The sequence below is a fragment of the Rhizopus delemar genome, genomic scaffold (genome assembly GCF_000149305.1).
Source record: "Rhizopus delemar RA 99-880 supercont3.7 genomic scaffold, whole genome shotgun sequence".
Lineage (NCBI taxonomy): Eukaryota > Fungi > Mucoromycota > Mucoromycetes > Mucorales > Rhizopodaceae > Rhizopus > Rhizopus delemar.
Genome location: NW_027137833.1, coordinates 1,311,261 through 1,323,841, shown reverse-complemented (window position 1 = coordinate 1,323,841; position 12,581 = coordinate 1,311,261). Strand labels below are relative to the sequence as shown.

The 12,581-nt window shown below is 34.2% G+C and overlaps 4 protein-coding genes across 4 annotated transcripts; 1 reads left to right on the top strand and 3 right to left on the bottom strand.

Moving 5' to 3' along the window:
- Window positions 1-525: 525 nt before the first annotated feature.
- RO3G_09705 (uncharacterized protein) lies at window positions 526-889 on the bottom strand (the record flags this gene model as incomplete). Its single annotated transcript, XM_067664290.1, has 2 exons — window positions 526-830; window positions 886-889. The coding sequence occupies 2 exons, from the start codon at window positions 887-889 to the stop codon at window positions 526-528; spliced, it is 309 nt and encodes a 102-aa protein (XP_067520391.1).
- A 2,740-nt stretch (window positions 890-3,629) lies between these two features.
- On the top strand, window positions 3,630-3,914 carry RO3G_09704 (uncharacterized protein; the record flags this gene model as incomplete). Its single annotated transcript, XM_067664289.1, has 1 exon — window positions 3,630-3,914. One exon carries the CDS (start codon window positions 3,630-3,632, stop codon window positions 3,912-3,914), a length of 285 nt encoding a protein of 94 aa, XP_067520390.1.
- A 1,839-nt stretch (window positions 3,915-5,753) lies between these two features.
- RO3G_09703 (uncharacterized protein) lies at window positions 5,754-7,701 on the bottom strand (the record flags this gene model as incomplete). The annotated part of the gene is made up of 8 exons (XM_067664288.1): window positions 5,754-6,103; window positions 6,151-6,565; window positions 6,619-6,700; window positions 6,763-6,874; window positions 6,928-7,007; window positions 7,118-7,160; window positions 7,291-7,575; window positions 7,635-7,701. 8 exons carry the CDS (start codon window positions 7,699-7,701, stop codon window positions 5,754-5,756), a joined length of 1,434 nt encoding a protein of 477 aa, XP_067520389.1.
- Window positions 7,702-9,342: 1,641 nt separating this feature from the next.
- Window positions 9,343-10,081, bottom strand: RO3G_09702 (uncharacterized protein; the record flags this gene model as incomplete). The annotated part of the gene is made up of 2 exons (XM_067664287.1): window positions 9,343-9,501; window positions 10,046-10,081. The coding sequence occupies 2 exons, from the start codon at window positions 10,079-10,081 to the stop codon at window positions 9,343-9,345; spliced, it is 195 nt and encodes a 64-aa protein (XP_067520388.1).
- Between the last annotated feature and the right edge of the window lie 2,500 nt (window positions 10,082-12,581).

Here is a 12,581-nt window from a genome sequence, read left to right as displayed (position 1 = left end):
TTACGAAAAGGATCTGAAGAAGCCTCTTTTAGCCCTTATAAGCCAAATTCATAAAACTTCATCCACCTATCGTCCATACCCAGTGCCTTCCTCAGAAAACAATGCTGATGCAGACAATAAAAAAATTGCTATAGGAACAAGCAAAGAAGCTTAACGTCAAGCTATATTTAGTGAAATAAAGAATCTGTTTATTTAGACCTTTGGATTGGTTTTTCCCTGCAATCAAACACTTGCAGTACCTCTTCATTCTTTTCAACCTCTATTCTGTCAATAATAGTCACTTCATTTTTCCAAGGAAGGTTGTCAATTATGATCTTGTCCAATTGTTCATGCTCACTACTGATATTATTATTTGTCATTTTCATATTACAAGTTATACATTACTTGACAAAGCTTTGCAGGTCACTACAGTTTGTGGTGAGCCCTGCAAAGTCAATCGCAACGAGGCAAACTTTCTTGTCAGATTTGTTTATATATTCAATCATATCTAAAGAAATTTGTAAGCTTGTCATAGTTACTAAATTACTACTCACCTTGGGTAGTTCCTCGTACTCTTGATATTCTCTTTAGGATTGCTTCGTTAACTTTCAAATCCCTCGCTTTCATGGGATCGGATTCTTTAGAGCAAGGTGAAACAAAAACTTCATCAACTAGTGACCTTTCGTAAAGGCGGTCAACCATTGTTTGAAGAAGGCGAATGCGAACTTCTTCGATTTCTTCTCCAGGGGATTTCCTTGCATATCCTATTACTTGAAAGCCATCATCTTTTAACTTCATGATGTGCGCTTTATAGGCAGGAAGGTAATTGATGATGCTTGAACAGACGCTATCTACAAAACAATTAACGTCAGCGCATCTTTCGCTTGGCCGCCACGTATATCTTACTCATAAGTTCTTTCTCTAGGACATACAACGTGTAAAACTTCAATTTCGACCCAGAGTTACCCTTCACCACTTTTCGGCTTTCTTTGCTCTCAGTGAGGGCCAACTTGCGCTTGTAGCACCATTTGGCGAAGGAAAGAGCAGACTTTTTTTCAAAAAAGCTGGTAAAGCATGACACACTCGCCATCACTTCGCACATCGTCAATTTTTGTTCTTTGTACAGTAGTCGCTCTATTTAAGGGTGTCTGATTTAAGGGTATTTTCTATTTATGGGTGTATTTCTAAAGAATAGCATAGGTCCCCAGCATAAATACCACTATACTACTATTCTATTTAAGGGTGCAACGCAAATATTTTTTGCCACTAAATAGAAAATTTTTTATAAGTGATAGTTTTTTGGAGCACTCTAACAGTAAATTTTTTACTTTGTAAAATAAGATCGAAAACCTGTTTGCTCTTTTGACTTATTTAATTCAGCACAAGAATCAGCCAATCTCATTCGAATTCGGCGATGTAGTTTACGATCAAGATCGTCCAAAGGAGCTTTGTACATGAGAATAGTTTCATAGGCTTCTCTCAACCGTTTTTTACACTCTACTATATCGACAAGCTGCTCATCTTGCTCTGTGTTATCAATTTCTTCTGTTTCATCTATGTTTCCTTCTGCCGTTTCTTCATTATTAGTAATGCTTGTTGTATAACATATTATCATCTCGCTTTCATCTGCTTCAAGGTTCAACTGGCTAATATCAGTAACTTTGTTGTCAAAGTTCCTGGGGAGATCTGGGAGCATTCCATTTATTGTTTCTGGTTTTACTTTAAGCCATGAATTAGCTAGAAAAACCATAGCCTGAGCTTGATCCATTTTGTAAACACCCAGGTTATTCAACTTTTTACTGATATACAGACACAAAGCACAATCGTATTGCTGGGCTCGGAAGTGTGCCTTAAAGTTGTCAATAATTCCTATGTGTACAAAATATGAATGAGAAAACTGTAAAACAAAAAGACAGCTTATATAGCATTTTGTCAACAAATAATAGGCTACCTACATCAAGAGCCTGTAATTTGCTAGTCGCGTTTGCTAGGGGAAATATCAATTTAGTATTGTTGAGCGGAATTCTTATTTCATGAACGAACGCATTATCTAAAAGAAAAGTAATTTTTCGATTCTGCCTTTCAAAGGCAATATTTAACTTTTTCACGTATGTTGTCATCCAAGCATCAGTAGAATAATAATATTCAATTTCATGTTTTTTTCCAGTTGCAGCCATGGATAACAAATTAGATCTTCATCAGAGTTCATGATATCTACAGGATCACATGGCTCAGGAAATTCTTCTATCTTCCTCAATTCGTTCTGAATGTTTTTCAGAAGTCAAGTTGAGGATAGTATGTTGTTTTTAGACTTTTGCCATTATTGACAACATTATTATTACTATATAACGTTTCAGCATTTTTGAGAATGTTTTATATAGTCTATTGGGCAAGTGGTTGATCTAAACTGAATTTCTTCATAGCCCATTCACTTATTTCTGTTTGATTAAGCTGGCCAGTAGCATTTTGATCCAAAAGCTCAATTTTTAAGAAAGAAAGACGTACAAGTTTATTAATAGACATTTTTTTTTATAAACAAAGAAAATAAATTTTGTTATGTCATCTGTTTATTCTCATCAAAATTATTTTGAGTCTACGACTCGTATATTATCCTTCTAGCAACTTTGATCAAGTCTTAAGCAAGTTTTGATTTGTTAATGTCCTTCCGCAATTACCAAATCTATACCAACCGACAGTGGCCTATGTGGAAACAAGTTGTACAAACATGTCTATAATGTAGCTACAATACGTTTTAAATGATTTCATGTTTTAGCGGTCATGTATTTCGATTTAAGGGAATGTTCTATTTAAGGGTTGATATCCCAAAAATTTTGGCCACCCTTAAATAGAGCGACTACTGTAGTGGCTACTGCCTGGCTTGATGGGCAAATGCGTTTCATTTAGAAACTGCACTACTTGTGTCTCAGATGCTGCATTTTAAAAAATAAGTTGTTGTTTACAATTGCTCATGCAGCTTACATAATATTTCATTTGAGGCATTTGTTGGAGCGCTGATGACATATCTTTGGTAAGTGAATGGATCTCCATTAATTTTTACAATTGAATTCATGAATGGATTCTTCAGATCCTTTTCGTAACAAATATCAATTTCACCAAAATCAGCAATTTTCTGCTCGCTATGAGCAACGTTTTCGGGAGTGAATTCGACGCAGAAAAGCATGCATAAAGCTTGGTCGCGAGTAATAATCATTTTTATTTTTTGTACGAGAAAAAAGCACTGAAGCAAAACTTCCATTTTATATACGCCCATTTTCTTGTGTATCATGTCTACTTTGCTATGTATCATGTCTACTTTCCTGCCATCATGTCAATTTTCCTATATATCGTGTCCACCTTCCTATGTATCGTGTCCACCTTCCTATGTATCGTGTCCATTTTCTTGTGTACAGTCAAACCTATAGAATTCGGCGTTTTTGAAAAAATAAATGACGGGATCTCGAAAATGAATGGGCCAAAGTAAAAAAGTGATTAGCCAAAATAAAAAATACATTTGTCCCTTTAGCCGAAGACAAATGCCACTAAGCACTAACTAAAGTTGGCGCAAAAGCAATGTCTTATTTACGTTCTATATATATATATATATATATATACCTTGAGCTCGACTTTATCACCTCTTTCTCTTACGCATAATGAGCACTTTTTTCTACGAAGATGGATTTGAAAACCTTTATAATGAACAAGGTGAAAAAGTTTATGATCCAATGGAAGGCACTTTGTCAGATGTTATCAATCCTAACATTATTCTTGAGAATATTACTAGCAGAGAAAAATACTTGAGTACTAAGCGTTCCGAAAAGATGATTGAGGAAGTTTCGATTAAAAATCAGCCGAGATCTGAAAAGCCCAAAGCAAGCCAGCTCTTACAACAACTACAGCGACTTCACAAGGGAAACTTTTATCGATCGCATGCTTGAGCAACCAGTGAAGCGCGGTGTAGTGAGTAAAATTGCAAGAGACTTGAACATCAATTACTGCACGGCTGTGGTATGGTGGCACCTTTACAATGAAACAGAAGACATTGCTTATAAAAAGTCAGAACAAAACAGTGGTCCAAAAAGCTCATTTACGACTGCACACAACGAGTACATTAATAAGCTTCTGGACAACGACCTGCAGCTAGTCTCAGATGACATTATGGGGAGTTTGACGAAGAAATATGAAGACTTCACCATATCAAATTCTCAACTCAACAATCACTTGAGAAATACAATGTTCATAACAATCAAGAAGCCTGTTCTTTGAGGCTGAAGTGAGGAATTCAGCAGAGAACTTACAAACGAGATATGAATGGTTTATGAAATGGAAGGGCTCTGATCTGGATTATACAAGAAACTGTATTTTCATCGACGAAGCTGGATTCAATATTAACATGAGATACAATTAGGCTAGATCAAAATCTGGAAGCACTGCTATAGTAAAGCAGCCAAAAACTAGATCGTCCTCTCATACTGTAATTGGTGCCATACATTCATCCACTGTCATGCACGTTGTTATGAAAAAGCCTCCATCAAGAAGAGAGACAGAGGCAGCTAAGAAGAAAAGAAAAATCCAACAGTGGAAAGAAAAGGGCAGCAGCTGAAATCGATAAAGCTGATATGTCAACTGAGGATGACGACATGAGTAATAAACCAGTAGCTAAAGGCACTACAACTGCTCACTTTGTTAAATTCATTAACAAGCCCCTTGACATAATGGATATGGATGGTGGTATGAAAGGACATTATTTAGTCCTTGATAATGCTTCTATTCATAAATCAAAAACCTATGATTCGCAAGATTGAAAGCAGAGGATACAGGGTCATGTACCTGCCGCCTTACTCGCCCGAGTTAAATCCAATTGAACAATTCTGAGTCATAGTTAAAGGAAGAATAAAGCGCGATCGATTGATGACAGAGAAAATCTATCTAGTAGAATTGTATATGCCTGTAACGATGTGCTCATCAGTGATCTTTATGGCTTCTGTAGTCATTCCAAGCGTCAAATCATCAACTGCTTCAATAAAACTCCTTTCTAAGTCTATCTCCCCCCCCCTTTTTTTTTTAACAAAGTATTATCTCTATATGCCAATTGCTTAATGACAGCTTTTGCGCCAACTTGTCTTCGGCTAAAGGGACAAATGTATTTTTTATTTCGGTCAATCGCTTTTTTTACTTTGGCCCATTCATTTTCGAGATTCCGTCATTTTTCAAAAACGCCAAACTCTATAGGTTTGATTGTATTTACTATTACAATTTGCTTCCTACTTGCTCTCGTCTGCATAAGATCATGCCTAGATACATCACCGATGAAGGATGCATGATGTGTGGCGCAATCGAAACAGATGAACACTTTTTGTGGTCCTGCCCAGTTAAACGGCCTACATGGGACACTTTGGCACAACGATTTCTTGGACAGCCGTCGAAATTGTCTTTTGATTAAATAAATCGATCATTTCAAACAACAGCCAAGACATTATCGCATTGGAAACTTGACACCTTTCACGTAATTGCTTGTGAAATCTTGAGCTTATGGAGGTTACACTGGAAATATTTTTTTGAAGATGCACCTCTCTGGCCAAATGAAGCAACAGCAAGAGCTACAGCGTTACTTAGACGAATCCACAATGAAAATTTACATCGTCAAGAATGTAGAAATATTACATTTTATTATATTAATAGTTGTTTTTTGTTGTAATTTTCTTTTTTTGTAACAGTGCTCGTCTGGAGGCGGTACTAGAATAAAATCCTCATACAAAAAAAAAAAAAAAAAACTATTACAATTTGCTATTATCTGGCTTGTTAAAAGTGTAACCCCAGAAAGCACTACAGATATTACGGAAGGCTTTCATTTTGGTTCCAATGGTACCAGACATATCATATCCTATAGAGCTGATGATGGCTGTTTTTTCTGCAGTGTAAGGAGGATATCGAACTGCACCGACAGATTCCATGCTATAGTTTTTGACCATTGTAGCTCTTTCATGAGTAAAGGTATCAAATGACTTTTGACCGTGGTAGTTTCCATTACCAGAAGGACCAATACCACCAAAAGGCAAAGAGTGTTCAGTAAGATGAACCAAGACGTCATTGATTAATGCACCACCAGAATTGGTTCTATCAAGAACTACATAAGGAAAATAAGTACATGAATACCATAAAAAGAAAACTTACTATAATTGTATTCATTCTTATCAGCAGTAAATATATAGAGAGCAAGTGGGTAATCTCTAGAGTTAACAAAGCTAATGCCTTCATCAACGTTTTTGACAGTAACAAAAGGAAGAATGGGGCCAAAGATTTCTTGAGTCATAAGGTTTGAATCATTGAGACTGACGGGACCAATGAGAGTAGGAGCAATAAAACGGTCTTCACGATCTGTTTCCCCACCAGCACGGAATAACTTGGGATCAGTACTGTCGAGCATGGCCTTCAGACGATCAAATTGGCGGGTAGATACAATACGACCATAAGATTCTGATTGTTGGGGTATTTCACCATAGAACTCCAAAAGAACTTCTTTGCAAGCTTCAATGAATTTTTCGAAAATATCTTCAGTAATCAGAACATAATCGGGAGCAACACAAGTCTATTTTAACCATAAGTTTGCTGAAAATAACAAAAGAATATAGAGTATTTTACCTGACCAGCATTAAAGAATTTGCCCCAAAGTAAACGATGAGCAGAAATTTTAAGGTCAGCTTTAGATGTTACAAATACAGGTCTAAAGTATGAACTTAGATGAGCAAACCATGTATTACAAATGATGTACATTCAATTTCTTACGATTTGCCTCCAAGTTCGAGAGTAACAGCGGATAAATGTTTAGCTGCAGCATTCATGATAATCTTACCCACTTGACCATTACCGGTATAAAATATATGCTCAAAGCGATTTTCTATTAAAATATGTATAAGAATTCAAATGATTTGTTCAATATGTAACCTATACCCAAAACAGCAGTCGTCTCAGGTACTCCGCCAGAAACAACAGCATAAGCGCGAGCATCCAAATATTTGGGTAAAATGGTACTGATGATTTTTTCAACATGCTCAGCAACTTCAGACGGCTATAATGAATGTAAGAAACTTGACAACGTTTAAATCAAGTTAATTTAGTACCTTGATGACTACACAATTACCCGCAGCAATTGCACCAACAACAGGCAATAAGAGCAAGTTGACCTAAGAAAAGTTGAATAAGTCAATTGAGCAAGTCTGTGTGTCATTAACGTACAGGATAATTCCAAGCACCTAAAGAAGATGACAGTGTAAGAATAAGAAGAGTAAAGACTGATGTTTTGAATTTATTTACCAATGACAAGGACAACTCCCTTGGGTTCCTTTCGAATATAAGTTTGAGTGCCTGTGCTGTAGAGTGATCTTTTTTCGGTTTGTACGGGCTTTGAAAATTGATCAAGATTTTTGATCATGTATTCACATTCATCGATTACAGGAGCTACTTCACCAATGTCACATTCAAGTTTATGCTTGTGAAGATCCTTCCAAAGAGCTTCTCGAAGAATATCGGCATTCTCTCTGCAAAACTTGGCTAATTGAGCCAATTGTTGTTTACGAAAATTGATATCTCTCGTCAAACCTAATAAAGAAACAAAGGTGAGATCGGATTCCTTACTGATCTGTGTGTGCTTTATTTACCAGTTTCAAAGGTTTTGTGAAGTGAGCCAACTATAGTAGGAATTTCTTCGATAGGAGTAAAAGTCATTTAGTAGTAAAAAAGATAGAACAAAAATGTTTAAAAAAGAACAAAGTAAATGATAGAAGAAGCAATTTATAGGATTTAGCTTTTTAGGCGGAGTGTACTGGTGAACATTCTTTTCTTAAGGGTCAAGTCAGCTGAGAAACTAAACCCTTTTGATTCATACTGTATCTTCTTTGCATAAGAAAATTAATTTTATAAAAGCTTTATTAATTATAAAACAATAAAGTGAGGTTTAATAATCCTTAAATAGCAGATACAAGAAGATCCACTGCGTAGATTTAAAATGAATTTTGAATGGCGAAAATACAAGGTTATTATGATAACTGATAAAAAGAACTAAAAAGATTCAATTTTATAAAACAGACTCAGTAACTACAACCAAAAATAAAATATAAAGATCAATTCTATTTTGACTGAGGAAAGAGAAAGAGGGAGAAAGGAAAGGGAGAGAGTATTTATGCATGTTTGAACAATAGCTATACTCACCCACTTACTACTATGAAGAGAGAGAGAGAGAGAAAACAAAAGATGAATAAGCGTAACATCACTGTAAGACAAGATTAAGTTTTGTACTTTGTAGGCCGTAACAAAAATAAAATGCAACCATTAAATAAAGTGATGTTGTTATATTGGATAAATATGACCAAGTAATCAGCTAACTCGTGTGAGCTGATTCATTTTAAGTAAATCAAAATTCTTTTAGATAATGTTTTATTAAGCGTTTTAATATAAAAAGTTCCACAAATTACTCTGGAACTTTTACTCCCAACCAATCAGTAATAAGGCCGCGTAATATTGAATACAAGCTTTATTTCTTATGAAAATACTATATGAAGTACAATTACACACGAACTGAGTAAAAATTCATATGCTAACCTTAGTATGCGGGGAAAGAAGGTCCTCTTCATGTTTAACGCTTTTTACTTTTATATCTCTCAATACATTCCACTTGAAAAAAAAATTCAAGCGTAATTAACTCAGCTCATCAATTATTTTCTTTTCCGCGCTTCTCCTTCTTCCTTTCTTCCTTTCTTTCTTTCTTTTTTTCCTTTTTTTTTTTTTTTTTTTTTTTTTTTTTTTTTTTTTTTTTTTTTTTTTTTTTTTTTGGAAAGATTTCTTTAATACAATGTCTCTCGTGGCAATTTGCGGTTTTCAAAAAATAAATTGCAAGAATTCAAAGCTCAATTGGCGGTTTTTTATTTCTCAACTTGCTCTTTCTTTTAGTTTAAATAATGAGAAGAGAATCTCTGACATTCAAATACAAAATAAAAAATATGATGGGTTGTTATTCCTTCTTGACAAGTTTTCAAATCGGTATATATCGTTAATTCTTCAAAGCGAAATCAAAAAGGAAGAAAGTTAGGAGAAACCATATTTCTTATTTTGTATTTGAATGTCTAAATTAACAGTTTCACTGAAGAGAAAAAGGTTGAACTGAGAGAAGGATAAAATACATTATTAAATGACTATCGATTATGGATATTCAACATGTAACTTGCTTCCTAGCTTATGAAGAGTCATTAAACACGTCATGTTTCCAATGTTCATTCTGTCAAAGCAAAAACAAATAAAAATATGTATTAGTATCCCCGATAGATGCCTTGGAGACTTTTCCTTTGAAAAAAGGTTATCTATTATTTAAATTTATCCAGCCAGTTTGTCAGGACTATTTTTTGTACTAATTAAAGCTTCGAATTCTTTATTATCTAACTCATTTGTCAGTACTTTGATCTTTTTTAATAATTGAGGTGGACGAGGAGCCAAAGTAGCAGGAAGTAACAACAGAAGCTTCACCTTTTGGAGCTGTATATCAAGTATCTCTAACCCACACAAGCTTAGCATTGATCATGTGGTTGAAGTGACGAATAAATTACGATGCAGCGCTTTGTTTCTCTTTTCATCATCATTAGTTCTGATAAAGCTTGGGGAAGCCTTGATAAATACGATGTGTTTGAGAGAATACTAAAGGTATATTTATGCATAGTGGTCACTGCATAAGAAGCACTTATGATTTGATGCTAGCATTGCTGATGCTACTCAAAAGACCGTCAGTTATGTCTTTGCTTTCACAGAGAAGTTTGTCATTATTGTCACAAACATATTCACTTTTAGCTAAATGAATTTCTTCCTACTCAATTTCGAAGCCATAGATATTTTCACTTTCGCTTGTAACGACTCAGATTTTTTCTCCAAGAGGAAAAGGCAATTCTGGAAAATGCGATCATGACATGTAAATTTTCGTTTTTTTCTACATCTTTCTTGTGATTTTTGTGTAAAAAATAACCACATTGGTTCATTGTTTTCAATATATACCTCATAATCCTGAAAATACTTGCTTTATATTTACCCTCCTTTTGATGCTTACATTTGAGATGATTGACATATTCAATGGCCGAATCAAAACCATTAAAGAGATTCAATGTAGCCTAAATGATGGCGATCATGTTTTTAAATTCTTTGTCTAGAAAGCATGGTTTTATTGTTAAAGTAGTCATTGATATATGACCATTGCTTAGAGTCAAAGAACGAGCATTGGAAAGCAAAAGACCGATCTGTCAAACAAAGTATCGAAGGCAAGCTAGAGCATACCGCCTTACTTTCTCTTATTGCCAGGTTGTTGGGACCTGAAAGAAATCTTCCATATTGTCTGGACACAGATAATAAAATAAAACAACCAATTAGGATATAATTTGTCATGTACAATACTAATCATATAAAAATAATACATTTTGATGAAGCAAAATGTATATAACGTTGACATTTATTTTAATAATGAAAATGATAATTTTTTAGGATAGCTGTTAATTATTTAGGTGATATTGGCGAATTTAATTGCATAAATGAGCTAAGCATGTAAATACCTTCGTTATCAGAGATACATTGAACAAGTAATTCAATGTCATTCATGTTTGCTACATGATCAAATCAAAAGCCTTGGTTTTTCCATGGCTAGGGAGATGACGTCTGACTACCTTCAAATTTTCATTATGAGATGATGGCATTTATTGTAAGATTCCATTATAATCATTAAGAGCTTCCTATTATAGTTATTACATTTAATAAAGCTTTAACAGTTATTATGTTATATCACTAACTTTAAATCTCTACCTTGTATTCACGAGATGTCGAATATCTTTTTCGCATGAGATATTTTCAACAGGAATTGTAATCATTTATGAGCGATTAATGACATATAACTTTATATTGGCAATGTTAAAAGCTCATAAACTAATTTTGTTACGAGCATCATAAATAAATTAAACATTCGTCTCTAGAATGGCCATTGCAGGGACGAGGTGTTGAAGACGACCATTTTAAGGATATTTAGCCAAGCTTGGCTTGCAACACTACACCGAACACATTAAAAAGCCCGACCAGAAAGAAAGACACCTCTTTTATCAGAAAAGCATAGGAAAGTACGCTTAAATTGGGCTCTTGCTTATGAATACTAGCTTGTCGACTAATGAAGAAATGCCACATTCTCTGATGAGTTGAAATCATGTTTGGAGCTCTGATGGAGTGGAGTTTTATAGAATCTGCTTGGAAATTCATTAGAGTATCATTACGTGATTCCCACTGTATAGCACTGCAGTGGAAGCGTTATGTTATGGGCTTTTATAACTTTTGATGAAATCAAGTAAATATAATATATACGATGATGGAATGGCTGCGTCAAGTTACATACATATCCTAAAAACCAAGCTTGATCGCTAACCGTTGGATGGCGATTTTACTTTTCAGTATGATAATGACTAGAAGCACATTATTAAGAAAACAGCATACATTAAAGAAGGAGCAAAATACCTAGTACTGTATTGGTCTCCTTGAGAGTCTAATTGAACTCAATTGAGCTCGTGAGATATTTGAAGTTGAGATTAGTTAATATGAATAAAGGGCGAAATGTTATGAATTGCGTGAAAGAACCAAAGATGGGTATAAAGCATTTAATTGTGACTATGGTTTTTGATGCATTGATAGCTTGTTAGCTAGGGCTCAAGCTGTAAGAAAAGTTAAGAGTAAATGTATTAAATAATAGTATTCTATCAAATTAAAAGAATCGTTTTAGTCATCCTTTTTTTTCGTTTTGCAATAATTAAACAATAATGATAAAAAAAATAAAAAGACGTAAAATTTACCAAAGACGGCAATTTATAGGTTTTAATTTTATTGAATTGATTTTTAACTTACTGAATCCATGGCTTGTTCCCTGATTCTGTGTCGCAGAAGTCCGCACAGTAATCTTTACATGAGTGTTGTATAATACCTGTTTTAATAGGTATTTTTTAATGCTAATCAGTTAGCCAGTTACTATTAATGAAATATTTTGCATACTGAAAACTAATTGTCTACATGCTCTTTGTATTTTATTCAACTGGTCTGGACAATCAAATAAGATCAGATAAACTGTATATGAATAAAGCTTCTAAAAAAGTTGTCGGGATGTAAAATGTTTTCTTATAAAGTTCAGTTGGACGAGCATTGCTTTTTACACTTATTCTGCTGGACCAGATTGATTACAAAAAGAATGAAAATAAAGGATCGCTTCGGGATCAAGGATAAGAAAAAGGTTCAATGGAACAATATGTAAAAAATGGGCAAAATAAAAATTTTAATGTATAAATTCATTAAAAGAAGCCGATATAAACCGAATTTAAAAAAAGTTGCATGAGGGCAAAAATGTGTGTAACACAGTGTGTAATTATGTATTACTACGAAAAAGCAAGAGAAAGAAGAAAGAGGAGAGAAATGAATTTCTTTTTTAAAGAAAAAGATATGAATGTTGAGAGTCGATAAAGAAAGAAAGAAGATAGTTCAAATTCATGAGCCATGCTTTAGTTGAATGCCCGACATGTGAACAATTACATGCAAAATCTATCTTTTTT